At 45.7% G+C, this 27,248-nt stretch overlaps 2 protein-coding genes across 2 annotated transcripts; both read right to left on the bottom strand.

The window, feature by feature from the left end:
- Positions 1,432-15,081, bottom strand: LOC110400881. The gene is made up of 7 exons (XM_021401209.1): positions 14,999-15,081; positions 8,557-9,329; positions 6,901-7,242; positions 5,730-5,792; positions 5,514-5,613; positions 5,184-5,304; positions 1,432-2,223 (listed from the first exon to the last, which is right to left on the bottom strand). The coding sequence occupies exons 2-7, from the start codon at positions 8,651-8,653 to the stop codon at positions 1,891-1,893; spliced, it is 1,056 nt and encodes a 351-aa protein (XP_021256884.1). The 5' UTR covers positions 8,654-9,329; positions 14,999-15,081; the 3' UTR covers positions 1,432-1,890.
- On the bottom strand, positions 15,812-23,770 carry LOC110399460 (OX-2 membrane glycoprotein-like). Its single transcript, XM_021398215.1, has 5 exons — positions 23,617-23,770; positions 22,258-22,593; positions 17,024-17,335; positions 16,488-16,633; positions 15,812-15,918 (listed from the first exon to the last, which is right to left on the bottom strand). The coding sequence occupies exons 1-5, from the start codon at positions 23,768-23,770 to the stop codon at positions 15,832-15,834; spliced, it is 1,035 nt and encodes a 344-aa protein (XP_021253890.1). The 3' UTR covers positions 15,812-15,831.

The raw sequence follows: 27,248 nt of genomic DNA, 5'->3' as shown, positions 1-27,248 counted from the left end.
AGCCTGTTCAGCTGAGAAGCCCCGTCAGCATTCTCTGCTGGACAGCCTCTGTAAGGTCATTTCATTGTGTGATACAATGGCTGCACTTCCTTACTTTACTATCTTCCGTGACCCAAAGGGAGGTTATCTGCTACTGGAGAGAGAACTGCAGACATCTAACGAACCAGTCCTGCTGGGTACGCGTGTGTGGCACACTGCTGAGGGAAGTCCTCCTCTGATCCCAGAAGAACAAGAAGCACAAAGCCAAACATGTGAAGGCAGGCCCAAAGGAAGAACCTGGAAGGCAGCAAATGCAGCATGTAGGTTTGTGTCTGTGGCCCTGGATATCACTGGCCTGCAGAAGGATTAACTATCTCCTTTGTATCTTGGATGTCCAAGATATCCAAGCTTTCACTTTCAGCTTGGATATCAGGAAAAAGTTCTTCACTGAGGGGGTTGGTGAGCGCTGGAACAGGCTCTTCAGGGCAGTGGTCATGGCACCTAGAAGAGTTTGGACAACACTCTCAGACACCTGGTCTGATTTTTGGGTGGTCCTCTGTGGATCCAGGAGTTGAAATCGATTATCCTTATGGGTCCCTTCCAACATGGGAGATTCTATGATTGTAAGACTATTTGCAAATCGGAACAGAAAATAAAAACAACAACCTCGAGTTACAAAGGCACTCACAGGAGGCCTTTCCACCTTCATTCCATTCCACCTTCAATTCCTGCTCTCTCCCACTAGAGGGTACTCTGCCACTGAAGAAAAATGCACTCTGCCCTGCAGCTGCACAAGCTGTCAGAAGTCTTCCCAGAGACACTGGTGAAGTTTCACGTAATAAAATAGAGAACTGTGGAGGAACCTTCCCATCCCGAGCTCTTAAACATGTAACTTTCTTCCAAATATCTGTGATGGTACGGACCCACAGGCCTTGGTGCACCTGCAGCACAGATCCTCCTGCCTGATCATTTGTGGAACACCAAAGGAGAACTTGCAGTGGCATGTTGGTCAGTATTGTAAGTTCACAGTCTTCCATATCCATGACCTCTCCTCTCACAGCCTTGTTAGAAAGTGAGAACAGAGTGAAGAGTTCAAATAGAGAGGAAATACCCATAGTGCCAGAAATGGCATCACAGGGTGTCTCAGTCTGGAGGAAATCTGGGATGTCACCTTGTACAGGACCATGCACAAAGCAGGACCAGGGAGATCAGGTTGCTCCAGGCCCTGTCCAGGTGAATTTTGGCTGTGTCCAAGGATGGGGCCTCCTCAGTCTCTCTGGGCACTTGTTCCAATGTCTGTCCTACTACTCAGTAAGAAAAAAAACATTTATCACACCAAGCAGGAACTTCTTGTTCCCATTTCTCCCAGCCTGACTGCCAGGTGCCTCTGAAAGGAGGACAGTGCCATCTTCTCCACAGCTGTGGGGTTCAGCCAGCCCACCCTTGACTCCCGAGCCACATGTCATCTACTCACAAGCTGGTCCAGTGCCATCCTTCCTGGCTCTCATGTACCTGCATACCCGCACTCATCCCAGACACCACACACGGATGCTGACCCTGGTCAATCTGGTGGATGGTTTGGCTCATGTGGGTGTCTCTAGTCCCTGGCACCGTGGTCTCAGCCCAGTTGCTGGCACTCATACACACAAGCACATCAAATAGAGAGTCCTGCTACTAGGAAACGGAAAGTCATTTAATAAGAAAACATACATACTCTCCCACTGCATCCCATCCCATGTCCCATACCCTCATAAAACAGTGATCCCTCAAAAAGATGTTCCAGCGGTGGCTTGACAGGTCACACACCTGATCTGTGGGACTGAAGGACTGCTGAGACAGCACCAGGAGGGCCTGTATAGGCTGTCTCTTCCTCTGAGCCCTTAGCTTGGATTCCCCACCTGCGTGAAGCCCTCAGTGCTCCTCTGGACTTGTGGAGACAGGGCTTTGGTGGGCTGATTGCTCTCCTGTGCTGGGCCAAGGAGTCGCCATGGCAGGGCATAATTCAGACTCCCCACATGCCTCTGTCTCACTGTTGTTCTCCATGGGTGAGCAGCCCAGCTCATTACTGTACAGCTCAGTGAGCTCCCTCTGATGTATATTGTAGATGGTACCATCTAGGCTGTCAGCTTCCCCTGAAAATATGAGCTTCTTGTTTCTCTTCCAGGTTTCTCTTCCTTCGTTCTCTTCCAGATTTCTCCTCTGAGACAGTAGCCTTTTGTGAAGTGAAGATCCTGGTGTCTGCTTCTGTAAAAGAGTCAGCACAGTGATGTATTAACCATGACCATTATCCTGAAGACAAGAAAACAGAAGGTCTCTTGCTCACAGCACTGGTGTGGTGGTGCAGCCCTTAGGCCACCCTGCCATCGCAGCGTAAGCCACTGGCACAATTTTGCTTTTGCTCAAGCGTAGTGTGTTGGGATGCTCAGGCACTCCCTGAATATACCTGGAACTGCTGCTCCTTGAATTGTGGCCTGAACTGAGAGATAGCAGAACTGTACAACCTGAGAGCACTGGAACTGCACAACTGGGAGAAAATTCCAGGATTGCCTCATCTGAATTGTGGCCAGAATGGAAAGTTTTCTGACTAAAGTCAATTATCTCAAAGTCCTGCTGTTAAGGGTTTCCTAAGCAAAGAGCCCCTTGAGCTGTTGAGGACTTAGCTTGCTGTGATTTTGATCTCCCCCTCAGTTGAGACACCTCTCAGGACAGATTATTTTTGAGATTCAACATCGAAGAAGAGGAGTCCCATTTGGGACAGATCTCATTATTCGCTGAGAGATTATGAAAGGGATGCTAAGTAATTCACTCAAATGAGTTCAGAAACCTCCCCTCAGAATACCCTGCCTGTAAATTTCAGATGAACCTTGTCATTCTCAAACCTTTAACTAAGTCACTGTATTTGACTGTAGTAAGTTCCATTGAATCATTGTTAAATTGGCTTATGATTAAGTGATGCTATCTAACCTGGTGATTTGTCATGAAATTATTAATAAACCCTAAATTACTGCTAAAACCAGAGCTATGTAAAAAGCAGTCTGTGACAACAAGACTAGCAAGAGCTTGAAAGAAAAGGAAACCCATAGGAGGTCAAAGAGAAGTGACTAAAGGGGCCAAAGAGCAGCTGCAGTCACTCACTAGTTGTGTCTGCAGATGCTACCGGCCCTCTAGCAGACCTTCATGCCTGTGTGACCAGCAGGGCAGGACAAACCTTTCTGGGAAAAGATCTGTGTAAGACTGCCAGTCACAGAGCCCAGGCTCTGCAGTGCTGCATCACCTTTGTCCAGAAGGGACATCCCATCCACACGGCTGGACATTTCCAGTACCTCATCTGCCTTTCCACTTAACTGCAGGCCAACTTTTCTCCTTCAAGCTCTAGGCACTCCCCAGCATTGCTAGAGCATAGCTGGGGCAGGTATGCTGTCATCTACCAGCGCAGCTATCTGGAGCAGTGGAGATGTGACAGTGAGGGCTCATCCTGGCTTTCACACCCAAACAGCTAGCATGGCAGCCCCACAAAAAGCCCTGCATATGTGAATTCCAGCAGAGCAAGTCTGAGAACACCTCATGAGACTGAATGTGTACAAGTGTATGAGGCCAGATTACATGCATCCTAGGGTCCTAGGGAGCTGACTGATGTTGTTGCCAAGCCACTCTCCATCATATTTGAAAAGTCGTTGCTGTCAGGTGAAGTTCCCAGTGACTGGAAAAAGATAAACATCACTCCCATATTCAAGAAAGGCAGAAAGAAATACCCAGCTACTACAGGCTGGTGAGCCTCATGTCTGTGAATGTGAACATCATGAAGTAGATCCTCCTGGAAAAGATGTAAAGGTGCATGTGAGACATGGAGGTGATCTGAGACAGCCAGCACAGCTTCACCAAGGGCAGATCATAACTGACCAATCTGGTGGCCTTATATGATGGAGTGATGGCATTGGTGGACAAAGGATGTTGTCTGCCTGGACTTGTGCAAGGCCTTTGACATGGTTCCACATCATATCCTTATCTCTAAATTGGAGAGACACAGATTTGAAGGGTGGATTATTAGGTGAGTAAATAATTGGTTGGGTGGCCCTAGCCAGAGAGCTGTGGTCAATCACTCTATGTTCAGGTGGAGGCTGGTGATGAGTGGTGTCCCCCAGGGACCTGTCTCGGGACTGGTGCTCTTTAACATCCTTATCAGTAACATAGGTGATGGTTTTGAGTGCACCTTCAGCACATTTACAGACAACACCAAACTGTGTTGTGTAGTTAATATCTACAGAAGGAAGGGATGTCATCCAAAGGGACCTTGACAAACTCAAAAAGTGGGCCCATGTAAACTTAATGAGATTCAAGAAAGTGGAAGGTGTTACACTCTGGGTCAGGGCAATCCCAGATATTTATACAGAATTGGAGAAGAACTCCTTGAAAGTAGCCTTGCCGAGAAGGACTTAAGGGTTCTAGTAGATGAAAGACCTAACATGAGCCAGCAGTGTGTGCTTGTAGCCCTGAAAGCCAACAACATCCCGGGCTGCATAAGAAGAGGGGTGGCTAGCAGGGAGAGGAAAGTGATTGTCCTCCTCTACACTGCCCTCATGATGCCCCAGCTGGAGTACTGCATCCAGGTTTGGGGCCCCCAACACAGGTAAGAGTTGAGCTTTTGGAAAGGAGGAGCTTTTTGGCCCAGAGGAGGGCCATGAAGATTATCAGAGGGCTGCAGCACCTCTCCTATGAAGACAGGCTGAAGGAGCAGGGCTTTTTCAGTCTGGAGAAGAGAAGGCTCCAGGGATACCTCGTGTAGGCCTTCCAATATTTAAACAGAGATTATAAACAGGAGGGAAATAAACTTTTTACATGTATAGATATTGATAGGACAAGGAGGAATGGTTTTAAACTAAAAGAGGAGAGATTTAGATTAGATGTTAGGGGGAAATTTTCACTGAAGGTGGAGAGACACTGGAACACATTGCCCGGAGAAGTTGTGGATGTCCCATCCCTGGAATCGTTCAAGGCCATGTTGGATGAGACCCTGGGCCTCTTGATCTGATGGGTGGTGACCCTGCCCATCCAGGTGGGACTGGATGGTCTTTAAGAACACTTCCAACCCAAACCATTCTATGATTTTGTGTCAACAGAAGAGTTTTGTCATGTTCCTCATAAGAATTGTCCAAGACTTTTGAAGAATTTGGAGAATTGTTGTAAGTGCTGGGCACTGGCATTACCTCATTTTGATAAGCACTGTTTTGGTCCTTCAGTGTGTGCAGGCTTTCGGGTTGCTCACTTGCATCCTGCCGTAAGCCTTTCTCCTGTTCAGGTGTGCTAGGTGCTCTATGTTTCTGCAGTCTGAAAAAAAAAAAAAAAAAAACAACTAATCACATAATACTCAGAAATCTAGCATTTAGAGTGAACCTTGTTGCTTTAAAACTAGTGTTTCCTCCTGGGTGAGTTTCCAGTGCAGGTGTATAAAAACACCAACAGGAAACGGAAAGGCAAATTGCAATATGAATACAGGCAAGCCATGTCATTCACAAGAAAATGAAAATCACTCTTACTTTCTCCTCCTTCTGTTGATTAGCCACATGATGAGAAGCATCCAGACTGCTAAGACCACACCCATGGAGACCACCACAGGGCCTATTCTCTTCTGAATACCTACAAAGAGACACAGAGCATAGAGGAGTGTCAGTATGTTCCTTCTGTCCTCTTGCCAAGGTTGTGACTAAACTGAATCATTAATCATTTCATTTTTAAATAAATACCAAAAATACCTCTTGTACTAGGGGAACCCAAACTCATCATTTTGCCTCCTGGTTTGTTTGCGTTTCCACTTTCTGTAAAATAAAGTTTTATAATTAGGGAAGTTTCTCACCGTTCCTGAGAGATGTCCTCCTATAAGAGCCTCTATGTGAAAGATTGCTCCCCAGTATTCAACAGCGAGAGCCTACTCTGCTAGTACACTCCAGTTGGGGATGCTGTTGGAGGGCACCATCCCTAAAAAAGTGCTTAGATATAAATAGGAATATACAGAGATGCATATACTTATGTTCCAACGTATGTAATATACATGTACATACACACATCATACAGCCACAGAAGTACTATAGGAAGGAGTCTTCTGTATGTTTTCAAATCAAGAAATCTTCATCCCACATAAGGTCTGTACTCTCAGAAAAGATCTCTAATGAGACCTCTACAGGACAAGTTGGACTACGACAACTACACATGCCAGTGCCTATCTGGACAGCAGCCAAACAGTGGGCAATCACACACAACATGCTTGTGTTTTCGTTTCCCTGGAGCTTGCTAGCAGTGTCACTACTGATACTGCTTTCCAAAGCACACCCTGCTTAAAGCTGCACTTCTCCATGCAAACTTAGTCTTAACTTTTGACTGTGAGCTGAAATGACTTCATTTTCCTTCTCTGTGGGTGGTCAAGGAAGCAAGCCAAGGTGTGGAAGTAGCCAGCAGAGAAGGTGCACTGTTTGCCACCATCACTGTCCCATTTGGGTTTTGGATGTGGTGTATCTTGGGGGGCTTGTCCAGGCCTTCATCAACCAAGCAGGTGATACTGTGGGAGGCTTTCCTGTTGCTGAGCTGACAGCAGTGAGGAAACCTTTGGTAGCCAAATGGTACTCAGATTCCTCTGTTAGCTAAGAAATTGATGAGAGAATACATTTATTACACTCAGTGGTGAGTTACTGGTCGAAGCTGGACAGGTCAGCTCTCTGTACTAGGGTTCCTATCCAAATGCATCCCCTGGCTTATTTACCTTCATTACCTATATAGAAAGGTGCATTGATTCTGGAGAATATCCACTGAGCAGATGCTGCTGTGTGGCAAATTGCCATGGATGGAGAAGATAACATATCACCTGCCCTCTGACTCCATTAGACCTGTGCTGCATGCCAGAAAGCGAGAAGCTGCTGGTGGAAAACTTACTCTGGATGTTGAGGCATATATCTTTGCTGCTGAAAGAGCCATGAGGGAACACATTGAAGATGCATCTATAACAGGACACATCCTCAAATGTGAGATTTTGCAGAGTGATGGCTGAGGTGTTCAGGGCTGCTCTGGTGAAACGTGCCTTCTTCTGAAATGATCCTATCAGTCGCAGTCCATGGGTTTGGCTGTAAGTGGCTATGTTCTGGAAGGAAGACCCAGTTATCTTCTGCCAAGTGACTTGCAAGACATCCATTGGGAACAAGAAGTTGCAAGAGAAATTTGCCTCTCCACCAAGGGCTGCTTCAGTAACGCTTTCACACTTCACTGCTTCCTCCAAACCTAGAAACAAAGCAGAACACAAAATCAGAGAGAGAGGAAAAAACACAATTTACCTGAGAAAAGTTGTAGTCCCTTGAAACATCCTGTCTTAATGTGGACTGCAATGTGGGACCTGCCATGCTGAAAGACATTTGCAGTTCAACAGCAAGTTAACATGAGTGAACAGTGTGCCCTGGCAGCCCAGAAAGCCAGCCATACCCTGGAGTGCATCAGGCTCAGCACAGTCAGCTGGGCAGGAGAAGGGGTTGTCCCCTCTGCTCTGCACAGCCCCACCTAGAACACTGGGTGCAGCTTTGGGTGCCACAATGGAGGAAGAACATAGAACTACTACATAGTGTCCAAAGGAAGGCTAAAAAGATGGTGAAGGGTCAGGAGGGCAAGACATATGAGGAGCAGCTGAGGTCCCCAGGTGTGTTCAGCCCAGAGCAGAGGAGCTGAGGGGAGGCCTCAAAGTGGCTGCAGCCCCTCACAAGGGGAGCGGAGGGGCAGCGCTGAGCTCTGCTCTCTGGTGACAGGACAGGGCCTGAGTGAACGGCATGGAGCTGTGTCAAGGGAGGGGCAGGTTGGGGTTAGGGAGAGGTTCAGCACCAGAGGGCGGTGGGGCCCTGGAACAGACTCCCCAGGGCAGTGGGCATGGCTCCAAGCTGCCAGAGTTCATGAAGCATTTGGACCTGTCTCAGACATAGGGTTTGGATGTTGGATGGTCATGTGTGGGGCCAAATGTTGGACTCATTGTTCCTTATGGGTTCCTTCCAACTGGGGATATTCTATGATTCTATGCATTTGGGTTTCCCCATTCATGCAGTGTAGGCAAAAATAACCAGCAAGCTGAGACTTGGGTCATCTTCCTGCTCCCTATGTGTGGTCACTATATGTGGCCCCAGATGTGCAGGGCCACCACCCACCCTGAAGCTCGGGGTGAGATAGAGGGGCTCTCTCTCTGCCCCATGGGTGCCCTCCTGCCTCAGCCACCTCCCTGCCCATGTCCCACTGCTGCCAAAATAATTCCTCTTTGCCCCAAACAGCTCTGGGGTGTCCTGTAAAGCCCCAGTAAAATGGCTCTTCTTCCACAGAACATTCCTACGCCCCCCCATGTTGGCATCTATGAAGGGGCAGGGGGCAGCCCACAGCCAAGAGATTCCCCTCCTCACCCCAGCCTTTCCCAACAGAAATATGCATTGCTCAGAGATGTGAACTGGAAATGCAAGGCCAAGGTACTAAGGAGCTCAGCTTAGCCTCTGAGCCGCTCCATGTGCCCAGGAAGGCTGCTCATGCTCCAGAAAGCCTCTGTGGGGAAAGAGCATTCCTACTCACCCCTGGTAGCCTTCTCCAGCTGGCAGCTTCGGCAAAGCAGCAGCAGGCAGAGCCCAGCCCAGCGGGCCTGCAGCAGAAGCATTGTGGGGGTGAGCATGTACCCCAAAACTTGCCACTTCTCCCACCTCTGCTGGATGGAGGCTGGCCCACAGATTTCGCGCCTTTTTTCCACAAGCCTCTCAGGAGACCAATCAGCAAGGCTGGATTAAGTACTTTCTTCCTCCTACCCGGTTAATCATTAATCCCACTGTTGCTGCTCACTGCATGTTACTGTCACAGCACAGCTGCACGGATTTGTCCCCCAGACTGCAAGGGCTCTCAGGCTTGGAAATAACCAACATCCCCTAAAAACAGAGCAGGAATGCTTGGGGTTCCTCGCAGGCCTGTCAGAGCCACCGTGGTAAGCTCAGCTCTGGCTGCCATCACAAGGGCTCATGCCTTGCCAGGTGTAACTGCAGGCTGTTCTCAGTAAGTGCAGATGGCTGATGGCCAGAGGGAGAAGAAAGGAGGGAGAAGAAAGGAGGGTACGTGAGCACCAGTAGCTCCTGGTTTCTCTCTGCTTTGGGAAGGAGTGAAGAGAGGCACTGAATGAGGGTCACTGCCCAGAAGCTTGCTGAGCACCATGCTGGGTACTGACCCCAGACTCCCCAGAGAGATGACCCTGCTGCCACTCATCCAGCAGCAAGGACACACAAGCAAGAACAGGAATTGGATGCTCCTCCACCATGGCGACAGCATCGAGACATCCACAGACTCCACTACTTCACTCCAACCTGCAAACCAAAGCCAAGACCACAAATTGCATTACGAAAGGAGTCTGCAAAGGGCATTTTTGGCTGAAGATTCCCCTCCCCAAGTGTGTCTTTGTCCAGTGCAATTCCATAAACCTAAAGCCAGCAGTGTGATGGACTCTTGTGCTCAGGGACAAGTCCCCAAGGGTTTCACTGTCCAACCGTACAGCTCTTAGTCACAAGATAGCCCAGCAGAGAGACCAAGCACCATGCTAGTTTCTGGCTGTATTTGCAGAAGGGTGCCCTCTGTACTTGATGAATTTGTCCTGGATTTGTCTTCATGAAATGGAAAAGCCTATCTCACAAGATTATCTTTATGCAAAGCAGTTACCACACAATTTCTGTCTGTGTTCATCTCAGCTATTTATGTATTTGATGCTTCCTTCCATCAGGAAGGTCAGCATCATGTCCCACAGACAGCTGACCAGAACCTGCTGGCAGCAGTAGGTGGTGTCACATGCAGAGTCTGGGGGAGGTAAATCTTATTTTTATTTCCTATCTGAGAGGGGCACTTGGTACAATTATCTTCAATCCTGCCCCCATTTCTCCCCTTCAACCTCATTTTCCAGGGAGCAGAGTAGAAAAAAAAAACCTATTGTTTTTTTCCCTGATGTTGTTTTTGAGATCTCTTCTCTCTCCTACTTTTATTTTATGTAGTTCCTGAACTATGTACATACAAAGAAAGCGGCTAGCTTTCCCTTTCCAAGCATTTAATGAATGCTCTGGGTGATGCAGTTCTCTGCCTTAAAACAGCCACCATGGAGGACTACTTGTTTGAGGCAGACCTTGCAGCTTTCAACTTTTAGATAAAGCAGCATGATTGAACCATAAGAAATGCAGAGCCTGACCTTAATTAATTCTTCTTTTAAAAAAATACAAAAAGAAGAAGAAAGTCTGCAGAACTGCCTTAAACTTAAAATGAAAGAAACACTAGCTGGGGGTCAGTCTCATTTTCAGGCTTCAGTCTTTCTGTTTCCACTTATGCCACAAAGGAGAATGACTAACAAAGAGAAAGGCAGCTGATCGGTAGTTTTTTTTTAAAACCACATTTTCTCCCCATCCCTATTGGTTCATGTTTCTGCCCATAGGTGCTATGCTTCTGGTCTCAGCCTGGAGAAGCAGTCAGGGGCCATCACCAGTTCATAAGTTCCTCGGTTGCCACAGTTGGCCTACAGATCGATTGCTAACACCTGGCATAGGACTGGGGCTGGCTCCTTGTGTCCTGGGGCGCTGACACAGGAACATAACATTAGAGCTCTTCCCAGCTCAGACAGCTCCTGGTAGGGAGTAGGGCAAGGGGTCCCCAGCAAAGAAAAGGTGCTGGAGACAAGAGGGCAGCATCCTCAAAGGTCAGATGAGCTGGGGTAGCATGAGGGAGAGGAATCAGCCATGAACAGACTTGGGGAGACCAGCTAGAAGGTAGAGGATCCCCAGACCTTCTCACTCACTTTTCAGGAGAACGGTCACTAGTGGTGACTTATGTTTTCTGGTGAATTCTGGTTTCATTTTTTTCCCTAAGGCGGCCCCCAAATCCATGTCTGTCAGATCCACAGGTGGGTGATACAGTCATGAACCTAAGACTGAAGATTTATTACTACACAGTCACCGCAAGTGCCTTCTGCTGGGCCACATCCCACCAGAGAACACAGCATCACTCCTCCTTCAGGCTAGGACATCGTTACCTATGATCCAGGCTCAGCCCCCCTCATTCTCCATCCTACTCAGGAGGCTTCTACCCCAGAGGAGCCCATAGAGAGCTCAGCACTTTCTGCTGATGCTAAAGTCAGGTCTTGGCCTACCCCTGCAGCCCAAGTTAAGACCTGAGGATTCCTCTCCAACGGTCTTGACATGGTCAGAAACGTTTACAGCAAAGACATCTATTTCTTAGGAAAAGTTGCTGACATTAGAAACATGGAAAAATACTGAAGCATTGAGTTGAGAATGGACACATTGCTTCTATTGTGAAATTCTTTCTAGAAAGGACACAGCCCATGTTTTATATCCTCAAAATGAAATAGTTCTGAATTAGATATGCAAACATCTTAAAACATTGTTGGATTTTCCCTTTTCTTCTCTTTGTGTATGGGTGCTGATATTTAGAAATAAACCTGTGGCAAACAAATATCTTAATTTTCCCTTGTCTGATGGAAAGGTGAAAAAAACTCATCTATGAAAATAGCTTTATTTCTGTAGAAATTTAGCTTTAGTTCCGTAGATAGTTCCTTGACACTTCTGAGGCAAATTAGTTTCTTTTAGCTTAAAATATATCACCGGGTATTTACAGAATTTTCAGCATCCCATCATAACCTATTTGAAGGATAATATCAAATAAAATATTCAAATCAAAAGAAATTTTTTTAACTTTTAGCCTAAAGTGTTTGTTCCCCACCCCCCCCGACTAGTTTTTCCTCACATCTTAATCTTTCATATGTGATCTCCGGTACACTTTTACTAGACAAGTCACTTTTTCTTCCCCTTTCTTTAGGAGGATTCACCCTAAAAATGGCAATTCGGGAAGTCGTAATGATGTTTGTGCTGTAGAGAGGTCTTAGACCAATGATTCCCTCAGGCTTCCCAGAAATTTCACGTGGATCTTGTACCTAAAGCTGAACAGACCACAGCAAAGCCTGTCTGCTTGGATAAGAGTTGAGTGCCTCTTTCACACGCAGCTTTATGTAAGCAAAGATGAAAGCTGCAAAGATATGAGAATGTCTTTTGTATGGCTTCCAAAGTTTGAGTGATTTCTGGTATCCTAAGAGTGAAAACAAAAGTATGTCTGACTTTTATCTGTCTGGTTTGATAGTCTCTTTATGAAAGAGAAAATGTCAGCAATTACAGCAGTTCTCTCATTTCAGCTGGTTTACTGCTGCCCAGTGCTGAAAAAGGAGTGAACAACAATAAGTTACATTTTCTTCCAAGTATGAATTCATAAGAAAATTCCCTGGCGTGGTATTTAGTTGATGAATAATTCCTCAGGGTTACAGAACAATGAAATGATGAATGGCGCTTTCAGACTTCTATCGTCAAAACAAAGTTCCCTTTCTCTCCATGGATTTAGTTCCATATCCCTTATTTTGAAAGAATAATATTCTTCCTGCTTCAGCCATGACTTGCCAAATGTGTGAGGGCAGCGCTTCAGCTACATTTCAAAGTCACATCCTCAACCAGAATGGCTGGGACCAGTCCTTACATGTTACCGCGCTGGCGGAGTTGGGAACCAGCACCTCGAGAGAAAAAACACCCGTGCAGGAAGATACCTGCAGCAGCCTGCCATGCCAAAGCATGAACATGGAAAAGCTGCACAACCTTAGAATTCTTTTCTATATACTGATATAAATAAGTTCAAAAAGCATAGCTTGGCATCTTATTCAAGAACTGCATCTAAATATAAGTGTATATTATACTATGGTGATATGCAGAGTGGAACATGTCGTGTTCTCATTCATAATGCTTTGCACTATGTCGCCAAATTCTTGTCAGGGCTCTTGTAATTTAAAAGTTGAATAATAACTTCCCCCCCACTCCTGATATAGTGAGGCACTGGCACAGGCTGCCTGGGAAGGTGGGGAGTCACTGTCCCTGCAGGTGTTCAAGAACCATGTAGATGTGGCACTGAGGCACACAGTTAGCAGGCATATGGTGTTGATGGGCCAGCGGTTGTACTAGATGATCTTAGTGGCCTTTTCCAGCTTTAATGATTCTATGATTTTTATATTCCAATGAACTACCGGTACACCAACATGCCATAGGCTTTTCTCTGATTTGACTTGACTATATTTTCCAGGTGAATAAAAAAATCCTATCACACCCCTCCCAAAAAAATCAAACTCCCAGAGAAAAAGTCAACCCCATTCACATGGCCCAATTCACAAAAAGCAAAGGAAAACAAAGCAACACCAAAAAAAACCTCAGACCTCTGTGGGAGACATAATGCAAGACAAATTTCTACAGGGAGCATACACTTCAGACTCAGTTTCAGCCTATGCTGCCAGCAAAGCTATGTTAGAATTGTCCTTATCTTCATTTCACCCCCACTCAGTCATCTCCTCTGTAACCAAATCCATTGTGACGCCCTGCAGCAAGGGGGAATTTTGGTCAATGTATGGATTCAGGGTGTAACCATACTTTTACCTAGGCTTTGGGGGATTTTGCTGGTGGTAAAACTAACCTGGGACATTCCTGTACACTATGTTTCCACTTACAAAAGTTAAGCTGCTCCACATTCCTTGCATGGAGCAAAATACAGAGCAGTCCATTCTGCTTGAAGTTCTGACCAGCTTTATTTTTGTTTCTCCAGACCTACTGAAATTTACAGCATTTCATACCCCACATGCTGTTTATTAAAACAAATAGCAAACATATGAATAAACCCATCTGAAGCACCAAAGTTTTACTGCCAAATTGCTCACAGAGATAACTTGACAGACAAGATAAGCACAAGATAATCGTAAAGAAACCTCAGAACAACAGTTAGGATATTATTCACCCACAGTAAAATTTCTCATCCCATCAGTCACATGCTTGTTTGTTCTCTGAAAGGTGGTTTCTATCTGTTTCATACTCCTTTCCGTATCCGACAGCCAGTTAATTGTACATAGCCTGGATGCTTGCATTCAGCCCTTTGCTACATGAAGCCAAACACAATAGCAGCAGCGTACAGTATTTTATGGCGTTGTATTTCAGCCGCTGGCTTTGTATATCATGAAGGCAAATGTGTGCATTGGTTTTAAATGTTTTACCTTTGGACATCATTTTGCTGTTCTCATTCCAATATCGTAAAAGACAAACAAATGAACAACATGCTTTTTCTTGTACAGTATCTTGCCTGTATGCCACCACATCCTCCCCTTTCATTCAGCCTCTAGTTCTGTTGTGCCAGTAAGCAGAAACATACAAAAGCCCTTCACAGTTCAACATTCAGCTAAAGAGTAGAAGTCATAGAAACACGCATAAGCAGGCATTTTTCTTACTTCGTACTCTGCTTTTCCCCATTCCAGATCAACTTGTAGAAAAAAAAGTAAAAACATTTCTACAATCACCATACGCTTAATAAGGGTTTCTTGCTAGCTTTGTACCTTTTCATCATCCTTCTGAAAACTCTTTTCATTCCCATGTCCAGACTCCCCATTTCTGCAACAGACCTTTCTTTTTTCCCCTTTTTATTTTAAAAAAGAAATAAAAGCCCATTAGTGTAAATATTTGTAGCATCCTCTCCTAAAAAAAAAAACAAAAAAAAAAAAACACCTTAACAATTCTTAGAAAAAGCAACCCAATGCCTGAAGGCCAAGTTTGGACCCCACTGAGCAGAGAGATCTGGCAACACACAGCCCAAGAACCCCAGAGCAGAGCTCCTTTGCCTGCAACCCACTGGATACAAAATGCTCCTGGGAAAGGTCTGCTTCCCTCCCACACCCCTTCCCATACAGCTGATGAAGAAACCTAAATTGCAGTTGTGGGAAAGCCTGGAAGAAAAATCAGGTTTCCTCCTTTGACAGTTATGGGGCTTAGGATTAAAAATCCCAGTTGCGAGAGCTGATGGTCTGCAGCTGGTTCCTCTTTCCTCGCAATCATCAGATTAGCTATTACTAAGCATTAGGGATTCTATAAAAGCTTTTTATGACAAGAAGTGGGCTTATTCATTCTCAACTCACCCACTCTCTTTCATTTCACTTGACTCAGCTTTTCAGCCTCCACACAGCCTGCTTCATCCGCAAAGTACACATGAAGTAGACACACAAGGGAAAATCAGCTAGCATATACTTGCTGGGGGGAGCCAGGACAGGAGAAGAGAGAGGACTGCTCTGTCTGATACCCTTCCAAACACTCCTTAAATTCCCCTGCTTCTTTCCCCAGGCAGGTGTGATAAGTGGAAACAGGAGGCAACTGTGTTAGATTAGGGAAATGAAAAATTGGCTGTGGAAAACACAGAAGGAGAAGGAAACTTCCCTTTGCCTCTAAATAACTTTCTAGGAAAGGGTGGTAACTTCCTGGTGTCTGATGGCTTGGAGCATGCTGCCAGGGTTACAAGTCTGATCCAGCTCCAGACATGACCCATCTCCTGTGCCCGCTGGGGAGAGGGTTCCCGGCAGCTCTCAGTAATGCCAGCAGAGTCACACACACCTGCTGCTTCCCCCCACCTTGAGCAGCACATCCTCAATCACTTCCCCACAAAATACCACACTGCCTCAGACAGCCCCCACCCCGCTTGGAGCCTGAGATGTTGAAATATGGAAAAAGAATAAATGCAGCATAGAAAATGCCAACCACAAGTTGCATTATAGAGAGCCACACAGCCAAGAGTCTTAGAGTCTCAAATAAATAATTCACAGCTTTTCTTCTACAAAACGGAATGCAGTTGTGTAAGAAAATAAATAAATATGTATTATAAAATGTTCTTTTTTTTTCCCCTGTATTTCCTTTGGTGTGATGTCACAGCAGGTTTACGTGACAGTCCAAGATGTCCACGTGTAGAGCATGCAGGAGCTCATGTGTTGGGCACTGCAGTGGTAGCCCGCTTGCCAGTAAGCATGTACTGTCCATATGCCTTCTCCTTGGCACATACAGCAAGGACCTAGCAGAAGAGATTTTTTATTTCACTTTTTGAAAAATATATGGATGTTTTAAGTGTAGGGGTACAGACACAGGCTGCCTGCATTACCAAATTGGGGTTTGCGTCTGTCGGTGTTAAAGCATGGTAGACTGAGCCTTTCCCTTCACAACCCCCTTAGTAGACTTCAGCTCAGACTTAGAAAAATAGCATCAGTGGAAGAAACGCATTGTACTTCCTGATACTGCCTTATTTTTTCTCCACAACATTAATTAAAGGCAAAGGTGCATGCCTCAGGCACATTCTGGAGAGAAGCTGAGGTGCCTTCAGCACTAAACAGGATTTAGTCACGTGGCAGCATCCAGCTGGGTCTGCTCCTGTTTTGAACTTGCATCCCTCACAGAACCCAGTGGGCTCACATGTTGCTGCATTTCCCATCCTAAGCAACACACTGTGGCATGCTCCTCTTCAAGAGCCCCCTTCCTGTTCAAGACGCTTCCTTGAAAGCATGGCCTAGCCATGCAGAAGAGTGGTATAAGGGTATGGTTGCCATCTGAACTTTGCTGTTCCTCGGCGAGGGAACACAGACCTACCCAGCAAGGCCAGGCTGGGTTTCTCTCTGGGTCACGAAGCTGTCTCAGGCAGCAGCGAAGGAGCAATGCGAGGAGGAGGAGGAGCATCAGGGGGACCAGCACCCCCACAACAATGGCCACGGGTGGTGCCATGATACCATCCTGACCTGTGGGGAAAGTAGCAGGTGTTCAGGCACGCTTGTGCATGAAGAAAAAACACCAAAACCCATTTTGGACATCGCTTGGCTGATCTTCTAGGTCTGAATGAGGTAAAGAGGCATCGGGAGCACATGCAAGCATACACAGAAGCAGTACAGCTAACAGACCTGTGTTTGGGGTCTGATGACCCAGAGACACACCACAGTGTCCCAGATGGATGCCAAATGTCTGCATCATTGCCCAGGATGTCTGGCTGTTCCCTAGCACCTGCCCCTCCCCATCCCAGCTGCTCTTCATGGTGCCTTTCCCACCTGCCCTCCAGCCCTTAGAGGCTGATATAGCCCAGGAGATGTTTTCATGTCTTCTACTCCAGGGAAGGAGTAGGTTTGCGTACTGACCTCTTGTCAGATTGTCCATGGGCAGGGACAGGGTCACATTTAGAGAAGGGTGCTGGATCACACAGGCAATGGGGTACTCCTTGAGGATTTTGGAGTGGGTGTGGGTGAAGTTGCTGATAACAGTGATGGTCTGGTTGCTGAGCTTGATATGGTACTCCTTTGGCTTCTGCAGCAGGGTGCTGGGAAGGTGCCAGGTGATTTTTGGAGCTGGCTTCCCTGTTGCTGAGCAGCTCATCCCCACCACTTCCTCAGAGACTTCAGCTTTATCAAGACTGGATATAAGCTTGGCTTCCACTTTGGGGTCTGAGATGGCTGTAAAACACAAAGTAGAAAAATCAGTTACTTTCTGCTTACATTTGAGCTGAGAACACTTGTATTTACTGTTATCTTAGAATCATAGAATACTCCAAGCTGAAAGGGACTTGCAGCTCCATGCCATTCCCTCAGGCCCTGTCTCTGTCACCAGAGAGCAGAGCTCAATGCTGCCCCTCCACTCCCTGTGAGAGGCTGCAGGCCGCCATGAGGCCTCCCCTCAGCTCCTCTGCTCTGGGCTGAACAAACCACAGGACCTCAGCCACTCCTCATACATATTGCCTTCTAGACCCTTCACCATCTTTGTAGCTCTCCTAAGGATCCTCTCTAATAGTTTAATGTCATTTTTTATACTGTGGTGCCCAAAACTGCAGACAGTTCTTCATGAAAATGAAGAATTGGCAAAAACAGAGGGCAAGAGGGTAGAAAAACACAAGCTTCAAATCCACCACTAAAAGAAAAGCTGCAGTGCCCCAGCTGATGAGTGGTAATGATGGCCAAGTGAAAACAACAGATAGTGAAACTGTGAAACCATGTCCTCCTCTCTCTGAAAGGGCTGAACTGCTTCAGTGACTCAAAGCACTTGCTCTTATCCCTTGAGCTCATCTGCAAGATTTGTTTTATTGCTTTTTAAGACATGCAGACTTGAGCACCCAAGGACTAAATGCATCTACTTATGCAAGACAGTAACTGAATTTGTATGAGGTGACACCGCAGGATTTCAGCTGTGAAGGCTTTGTGTTTATACATCTTTTCTTTCCCCTAATGTCAAGTTTTGGGGTGTCGTGGTAACCTCCAAAATTTTTGTTAAAGATCATTTTTCCAAACTCTTCCTCATGCTACAAGATTTGCAGCTGTGGTCTTATTTAGTCAGCATATGCAATGATCCTCAGATGCCACTCACACATACTCACATGAAATCAGCTTGTTGATTCCTATTTATATTTACAGTATTTTCAGGAAATAAAGAAGGGAGAGAAGTGCAAGAAGCTATCTTCAACCTGGATGGAACTCCAGGGAAGATCTGAACACCTGAGGACACATGTCCCTGGACAAGATAATCTGTTTTCAAGAAAGCAGAAGAAAACAGAGTTGCTGAGCTCTTCTCCATTGTACAAAGTAGGAAAACCAAGGTGTTTTGGTCCAGGAGAGAAATATTTTGGAGTTTGACACTGCAAACTCATTAGCAGGCAACAGGATGATTGTCAGAGTGCCCAAACCTTGCATTGTTTCTGGAATGACCAAACTGAAATTTTTGTGTTGAAAATTAAGCAAGTGGCTGGATTTTCATAAGAACTGAGTATCTGCTATTCACTGCTACCATCAGTGGATGCGCTTTGTACCTGTGAAAATCAATCAATTCATAAAATCATAGAATAATCTGAGTTGCAAAGGACCTCAGGAAGTCACCTACTCTAAGCTCCTGCTCAAACCAGTCTGTTTAGCTCAGACTGCTCATGCCAAGACTTATAAAGGCATATTACTCCATTTGGGAGTGAGATCTCTCAGTACACAGGTTTCCAGATGGCAGTTCATCAGCCTGGCCTCTACATCAGCGCACATGCTGGTAGTAGAGGGGTCCAAATCATATTCTATTTCTAGGTGTCTGCTTCTGATAATGTTGCCTTTTAAAATAATTTAAGTGCAATAGCATTTCTGGTTTTATTCAAGTTTGAGTTAATATGAATGCCTTCTGATTTAAAAAGCATCTATTAATAGATGAGAAATAGTACTATTTAATAGTACTACATGCATATATTACTATTTTACATAGAAAAAAAAAACAAAACAATATTTATGCTGTAATTGATTTTTGCCAAAACATTAACAAACAAATAATAACTATTTTTTAGTAATCCTGAGTTTAAACATAACATTTTGTTCTCTCTTCCTAAGAAAAATGATTTTTTTTTCCTTTTGGGCAGTAAAAGAAGGTTTCCATATGAATGATATGTAGAGAACACCAAATGGTCCTGTTAAAGGGGGGAAACAGCACATGCCAACTGCATAACAGCACCTATGTCCCCGGTAAAATCCTGTATGCACCTCATGAAACCGTCTGGATTTTCCAAGCCATAACAGCCACTAAGACATTTTACATCATCATTTTTGCTTTTCTATGGCTTTGCCTCACATTTACTATGGTTATACTGCTTAGAAGAATGAAGTAGATATTTCTCAGTGTTTGCATCACCCACGGACAGAAACTCAGACCCTAGAAACAGAGCTGATGAAACCCCATTTATGTTGCTCTGAGAGCTAAAAAAAAAATGTTTAGGGGGATTTCAGTTGGAACTTCTCAAAATCTCCCATCTTTGAAATGACTAGTGTCATAAACACTTTATGTTTTGATTAATAAATGGTTTCTGAACTTCTTCTTTCACTCACGGGATATATAAAAATAGCACACCCACCTACAGCACTAACTTCAAATATTAGGTTACGATGTCCAAAAGCAGTAAAGGAAAACTGCCACAGATTTTTCCCTTGAGTTTTACCGGAGAACCTGTGTTAAACAGCACAGAAGGCAGATTGGTGCAAGTGCTCCAGTCTGGTAATTTCAATTCTCAACTGTTTCCAAAAGATTAAGGTGAATCTTGGCTTATAAAGGCACACAGAGGAGGTGAGAAAAATCGCTCAGCATCACATCTTGGCAGACATACATGCGTGCCAAATCCATTCTTCTCACTAGACAGTCCTCTGCCTTCTCACACTGGAATCCAGGGAATTACTTGTAGGTGAGAAAAACACTGGACAGTTGCTCTTTGCCCTACTGTGTGCCTGTAGTAGATGCACAGTCAAAATCTGCAATCATTTTCTTTTCCAGTTAAGTGCTGCTATACTGTTTGTTAGCATGTGCACCGTGTCACTGTTTGATGCACATATTTTGAATAACTGCTGCTTTTCTCTTTCATCAGAATATTTATTTCCAGTGAAAAACTACTCACAAGACATGTTGTACTCAAGTACCTGCCTTCATAGGCCTTTCAGAGCAGTAATGCAAACATTTCCAGACTTGAGCTGCGAAGGTGCTCCTAAGTATTGGAAAAGGTGTCTTTCTAGTGAAGTGTGTGCCAGCTTTGACTGCAATTGGGCTTCTGTTATTAAAAGGCAACTGCTAGATCATGATGCGCTTTTTATGTTTCAAGGCTGGACTCTGGTCTCAGATGAACCGTTGGACATTTTTAGAAATTAGTGTGTCTCATATGCCTTCTCCAGCCATGTGGGTGCTTGTCAGCAACGCAGCCCCAGCTTCCCGATATAAGTCAACAGTGTCATGGCATTTCTCCATTGTGCTGGAGACTTCCATGTGGGTGGGGCCATCTACCTGCAGGCAGAAGGTGTCTGAAGGTGTTTGATCCAGAAGAACCTTGCATGGACTCAAGCGACACGTGCCCCTCTCTCCATACTGCAAACTCTACCCCTTTCTGGGTTTCATTCTCATCGTCTTTTGAAACAAAGGTCAGCAAAACATTTCTAGTGGAAAATGGAGGTTAAAGAAGAACAGGCACTAAAGAAACCTGCAAAGCAGGTTGAAAATACTCTGTGTGAAGACGTCATTAGTTATGGGGTAGAAGACTGCTGGTGCGCTACTTCATTTTGTTATTTTCAGCTAAACAGGTCTGAGATTTCTGTCTCCCATACCTATTTCATTTTTCCCAGCATCATATCTGGTTCTTACTGAGGTTTCACTTCCCCACACTATGCAGCACTGGTGCCCATTCTGGAAGAGCCACTTCTGGTGAAGGCTGTTGCAACTGGGCAATAACCAGCCTGTAAATTCCCTGGCTGTCCCTGTCAGATGGCAGACACATGCCAGCCGCTCATTTGCTGCAGGTGCTGCCATTAGTCAGCTTGCTTGCCTCTCCTGGCATCCCTTTGTCCCTGCACATCTCTGCCAGCTTCTCCCTCTCAATCCACAGAAGAGCTTGGCTGGGAAATCAAGGAACTTAAAAGCACCTAAAATGTGTTACTGAAGTTAAGGTAAAATGAACCCTTTCTGTGATCACTCAGTTGGTGATGTGCTCACTCCAGCAGTGGGGCAGCAGGCTGCTGTTTGCTGGCAGGGAAGTGAAACCCCCAGCTGACGTGCCTTTGAGAGGAGCAGGTAGAGCTGCTGACAAGAGTACACCTAGCAGAAAAAAAAAAAAAAAAAAAAAAAAAAAAAAAAAAACAGCTTTTGTTTTCATGCCTTGAGCTCTGCTAAGAGATGAATCATAGCCACAAAGCTGGTAATTCTGGGAAATATTTCCCACATTTGGGTAAAAAACAGATGGAATAAATCAAAGCCAATTTAACTCCATGTTTAGATTCACATACTAAGCAAGAACAAAATCTCTCTGCAAGGCTCTTCCATATATTCCTGTAATGCATGACTCAGCATCAAGTGATCTGCTCTAGGAGGTTTATCAGGAGAGAGGAATAAAAGACTTCTGCTTCAGACCTGTTTTTCCCTGATGTTTCCCCCTCTCTTTCCACTGTCGCTTATGTCATCATTCCCCATAAGCCAAGGTTGTCTGTTTCTTCTCCCAGCACAGGGCTCCTTGCATGTGAGGATGCTTGTCTGCAAGTGTGTGGTTTGGCTGATGATGACCTGTACAGGTCAGCAAGTCAAGAGGCCATGTGGAGACAGCTGCCAGCCCAGTGTTGGGCAAGGGGAACTCTAGGGAAGCAGTAGGGCACCCGTCAGCTGCTATAATTTGCTGCCGTTGACTTAAAAGGGAAGAAAATTGGAGAAGTGTTCAACAATGCCTTCCCATCAGAAGTAAAAATGACGAGGAAGGCAGAGCCAGGGAGGAAACAGAGCCACCTTTCCCACAGAGATTTAGCAATAAGCACTGACCAGGGAAGGTTTTTCCCTGGGGGGAATGGCTTGGTCCTCAGAAAGATGTCATACCCTTTCTGCAAATACAATGCCTTACCGTAAACCTTGAGGCACATCCTGCCAGCGACAGCTCCCGAGGGAAAGGTGTTGAAGATGCACTTGTAGCATCCTTCATCTTGCAGGGTGACTTGGTGAAGGGAGATGGCTGAGGCTTGCAGCCCGCTGTGGGCAAAGCTCACGTGGCCATCATAGCCCTTTGCTATCTTTTGGCCATTCATCGTACTGTAAGTCGCTATGTTGTCTTCATCCTCGTCTATCTCCTTCTGCCAGGTCACTTGTATTACATCTTCGTTTGTGACTGACTGGCATGAGAAAGTAATGTTTCCGCCTGCCTGGACCGACTGCACCTTTTTGTGCATCACCTGCACAGAGCCTGGTGAAGAAGCATGGACCACACTCAGCATCTCCCACTGTCCCACTGTGGCCCACCCCAGCACACACCCCGCACCCCAGCCCTCACCCCTGGAGGGCTTGCCTGCCCCTGCTGCCAAAGGAAAACCAAAACCACAACTTAAAGGAGTTTCCATGGGAGTTTGGCTGGAGATGGCACCTCTCACACATCTTCCTATGAAACATCTCAGCAGCTCAGTACCTAAACTGTGATTAGGGATCTCCAGGGAGAAGGGAAAAATAATCACTCCTCTTCCGATTCACTGCTACATAGGGAAAAACTAGAAAGAGACAGGCAAGTGGCTGGATGCTCCCAGGTTTAACAGCCCAGTCCCATAGTTCTTCGGTTTGTAGGATAATAGCTCTTAAAATTTATCTGCACACGTATCTCTGTGGTGCATGGGAAGGGAGCACTGAAAACTGAAGTATTGCTTTTAAAGAGGAATGAGGCTGTCTGCGGTGCCTTGATGTGCACTTGTCCACCTCAAGCATATCTAAACCTCTTGGCATGGCTTATCCAGGGAGAGATGTGCAGGACACCCAGATGCCAGCTATGAAGCCAGCAGGTATTTTGCAGTTTTTTTGCAGTTTATTTCCTCAGCAGAGCAGAATAGGGCAGAGTACAAACTATGGCCATGGAAGCTATTTTGGGACAAATTCAGGCTTTGTTAAGTATGAAAACAAATGTAACATGCCCACAATTCTAATAGTCTGAACTTCTAATTGTCTAAAACGCATCATGTCCATCCTTACAAATAATTCTGTCCTGGCTAAAGAAAATCAGTGCCATACCTTGGCTCAAGTCTCAGCGAAATCAGGAGTTGAAATCCAGTTTTAGTCCTGTGGGTTGCTGGTTTATGATGCAGAAATTGTAAATAAAGCCATACATCTGCCTGCAGCTTCCAAACACACTGACGATAAATTAAGGAACAGATGCTGCCTTTGTCCCCTGAAGCCTTCTGCGCCATCACAGTGACAAAGAAGGGAAGAGAGAGCGGGAGATTACCTGAAGCAAGGGCCCAGAGGCCGGAGAGGAGCAGGCAAGTGACCATCATCCCAGCTGCGTCCCCAGGACCAGCGAGCGAGCGACTGATCCATCGCACCACGGCTTCCCTTTTTTTATACGCCTTGCTCTCTCTCTGGGGACATTCCCCCGTCATTGCACATACGGTAAGAAGTGCCTCATAAACTCTTCCTGCCCCACGTGCACTCAGCTGAATAACAAAAATTCTGACAAGTATCAGAGCTGGAAACCTAGGTTTCCCAGTCGGGCCACCAGAAAGACACGGTTTACAAGGCTGGGTTTTTCAGAAGCACCTTTCTCATGGGGTTTTGTCAAGGGCTTAAACAAAAGCCCAAGTCTCTACTCTGGCTAGGTGTCTGGGTGACAGCTGGGTGGTCCTAGAGCCAACTCTAAGTGCAGAGTAGGAGGAATGGCCACTCCGGGAGGAATGGCCACCCCAGTAGAAATGGCCACCCCAGTCGAGGGCCTGCATGAGCACTGGGGCACCAGGAGCTGCCACTGCCTCAAGGCCTCAGCCAAGCCAGGAGCCCAGGGAGAGCCAGGCACAGGGTGAGGTGGCTCACCAGGCTGCTCTGAGTCACTGTGTTTGTGCCATTTTTGCTTTGTCATGTCTACTTCTGTGGTTCTCTTTTTCTGACAGCTGCGATCATGTTGCCGAAACCAATACAAATCTTGTCCCGTGGGTCACTTCTGCACCCTTCAAGTCAATCAGTCAGCGAAACCTCATTTGCTAATCAAACTGTTACTGGCACGCTCAGTCTCGTGTTTCTGTTTTCTGATTAGGTGGCATATGTTTTTGCAAATGATGACAACACTGACAACTGTGATTGCATTAGAAATGCTTTTGTTTATCATTTATCTGAATTGCCGCACAGGCTAACCTTTGGTCATGCGAGTGGCTTGGGGAAAACCAATGGGCCCAAGCCACAGCATAACAAAAACTTCTCAGGCATGTTCACACACACATAGTTCCTTCTTTCAGCCTTCATGTGGTAATTAATTACCTTAAAAAAAAACAAAAAAAAAAAAACCTGGAGTTTTGGTATTCCTATTACGCTTAACAAACATTTTGGACACGCTTTTGAGTAGGCACAGTGATTCACTCATTTCACTCTGCAAATTGGGACTGCTTCGTGCTATAGTCTTCTCCTTTTTGAGCTATACCACTGTGTTTTCCTTTCCTAGAGTTATTTCCACTGTCTTATTCCCCCTCAGTATTTCTGGAAGGGCATTCTGACCTAATCAAAAGAAACAAGAATGTGAAATCTATGAAATACACTTCCTGTGAGGTTTTCCAGGCCATTTTACAGCTATTGTACAGGAAATAGCTCCAATAGGTTATGAAGTAAGACCTTGGGCCATGTCAAAGGGGTAAACTGCCAGCTTTGAAATGGACATCTCAGATTGACAAGGAAATACTTAATTTCTGATCCTCACCCTCAGAACCTTCAAAACTCAAAAACATTGAAGATTTACTGGAACTATATCCTTTTGCATCAAAGCCTCCTGGCAGGGTGAGAGTGATCTCAGTAGGGGTGTGGAGATGCTCTCCAGGCTTTGCTGCTGTACTTGTATTAGCTCTATTATGATTTTGAAACAAAATATTGACAGAAGAACTTCCAGAAAAACTTGCAGATCCTTATAATGAAGTCTTCACAGCTGAACCTCACCACTTAGTGATCACAAAAGGAACTGCACTTTGCATGAAAGAACGGCAGGCGCAGTTTATGTATCTTTCTATTCACAGGAATAGAACCACATTCCATTTTATTTCCTGTCAAAAACATTCTACTCTTCCTAAAGTGTTTCCAAACCACCTTGAAGACTTGGGTGCTGCAAGGGCAAACATCTTCTAATAAAGAGCAAGCCTGCAGTCTTACCAGTGTCCTGAGAGAAGACAGAGATGGCCATCACAGGTGGCAAAATGCATGGACTTCAAATTATTCACAGCACCCCCTCCTCGGTGACAAAGAGCTGTGTGCCTTGGCTGCTCCTTCCATCCTCTCCCTGGGCTCCTGGTCACAAGGACCCCATCCCAGCTCACATGATGCATACCTGAGTGCTGCAGCACCTCTGGCTGACTGCCTTCCTGCAGGGGCCAGCAAACATCAATGTTTGATTCATGATTTTAAACATAGGGCAGGCAGAAACATGAGGTTCCACTCTAACCCCATCACTTACATCAGTTATATCTTTAAGTGCACTCATTTTGACATTACTCAGAATCACAGAATTGTAGGGGTTGAATGGACCTCTGGAGATCATCCAGTTCAAACTCCTACTAAAGCAGTTCCCTATACCAGGTCACACAGGAAAGCGTCCAGATGGGTTTTGAATATTTCCAGAGAAGGAGACTACACAGCCTCTTTGGGCAACTTGTCCCAGTGCTCCGCAACCCTCACAGTAGAAAAGTTCTTTCTTGTGTTCAGATGGAACTTCCGATGTTCCAGTTTGTGCCCATTACCCCTTGCCCTGTCTTTGGGCACCACTGAAAAGAGCCTGGCCCCAACCACTTGACTCCCACACTTAAGTTATTCATAAGCATTGATAAGATCCCCTCTCAGTTTCCTCCAGGCTGAACAGTCCTGGGTCTGTCAGCCTTTCTTCATACAAGAGATGCTCCAGGCCCCCAGTAATCTTTGTGTCCCTTCTCTGGATTCCCAGTCTATTCTTTGTACAAACTTTAGGTGCATTACCGACCCCCTCCTTTCTCGCCTGCTTAGCTGCTTTCCAGGAAAATCCCATGCTCTCCCACTTCAGCTGCACAGAAGCTTCATTTCTCAGAACAGCATGTAACACCTGGACTTAAGGCATTTGCCAAAACAGTGAAAATTTGGAAATGATTAGGGAGAAGATGTTTCCGCAATCACTGCTTGAAAAAGAGTATGATTCATACTCCTCTCTTCCCTTCTGCTGCTCTAGAACAGTCTATCCAGTTCCCAAGAAATAATAAAAAAAAAAAAAACATGTGCAGGAATTATTTGCAAATTGTCACTAAGTGACAGCATTTCCACTCAGCTCAAGTGACTAATTTCATTCATAAACCAGAGATTTGAACTTCTGGAAAGCACCACTGACCAGAATCCCTTATGCACAATGGTAGATTTTGCTCTCTCAGTCAGTCTAAAACATTGCAAGAGGGTCCAGAGGAGGCCACAAAGATGATCAGAGGGGTGGAACGCCTCCCCTATGAAGGCAGGCCGAGGGAGCTGGGCTTGTTCAGCCTGGAGTAGAGAAGGCAGCGAGAAGACCTCATTGCAGCCTTCCAGTATTTAAAAGGGGATTGTAAAAAGGAGGGGAATCAACTTTTTACAAGGGTAGACAGTCATAGGACAAGGGGGAATGGTTTTAAGCTCAAGGAGGGAAGGTTTAGATTGGATGTCAGGGGGAAGTTCTTACAGAGAGAGTGGTGAGGTGCTGGAACAGGCTGCCCAGAGAGGCTGTGGATGCTCCGTCCCTAGAGGTGTTCAAGGCCAGGTTGGATGGGGCCCTGGGCAACCTGGTCTAGTACCAGATCTGGAGGTTGGTGGCCCTGCCTGTGGCAGGGGGGTTGGAACTTGATGATCCTTGGGATCCTTTCCAACCCAAGCCATTCTATGATTGCTGTTTTCTTT

This window comes from Numida meleagris, chromosome 1 (genome assembly GCF_002078875.1).
Source record: "Numida meleagris isolate 19003 breed g44 Domestic line chromosome 1, NumMel1.0, whole genome shotgun sequence".
Classification (NCBI taxonomy): Eukaryota; Metazoa; Chordata; class Aves; order Galliformes; family Numididae; genus Numida; species Numida meleagris.
Note: the sequence above shows the minus strand (reverse complement) of the source record. Positions and strands in the feature narration are given on the sequence as shown.

What these genes read in the sequence shown, in the direction of transcription:
- LOC110399460 (XM_021398215.1), bottom strand. Translation starts at nt 23,770, where the DNA reads ATGACGGGGGAATGTCCCCAGAGAGAGAGCAAGGCGTATAAAAAAAGG. An exon ending in GATGTGCCTCAAGGTTTACG is followed by an intron (nt 17,336 to 22,257) that starts GTAAGGCATTGT and finishes TGTGTTTTACAG; the next exon opens with CCATCTCAGACCCCAAAGTG. An exon ending in ACCCAGCCTGGCCTTGCTGG is followed by an intron (nt 15,919 to 16,487) that starts GTAGGTCTGTGT and finishes CTCTTCTGCTAG; the next exon opens with GTCCTTGCTGTATGTGCCAA.
- LOC110400881 (XM_021401209.1), bottom strand. Translation starts at nt 8,653, where the DNA reads ATGCTCACCCCCACAATGCTTCTGCTGCAGGCCCGCTGGGCTGGGCTC. An exon ending in TATATGCCTCAACATCCAGA is followed by an intron (nt 5,793 to 6,900) that starts GTAAGTTTTCCA and finishes TTTATTTTACAG; the next exon opens with AAAGTGGAAACGCAAACAAA. An exon ending in ACAGTGCTTATCAAAATGAG is followed by an intron (nt 2,224 to 5,183) that starts GTAATGCCAGTG and finishes ACTCTTTTACAG; the next exon opens with AAGCAGACACCAGGATCTTC.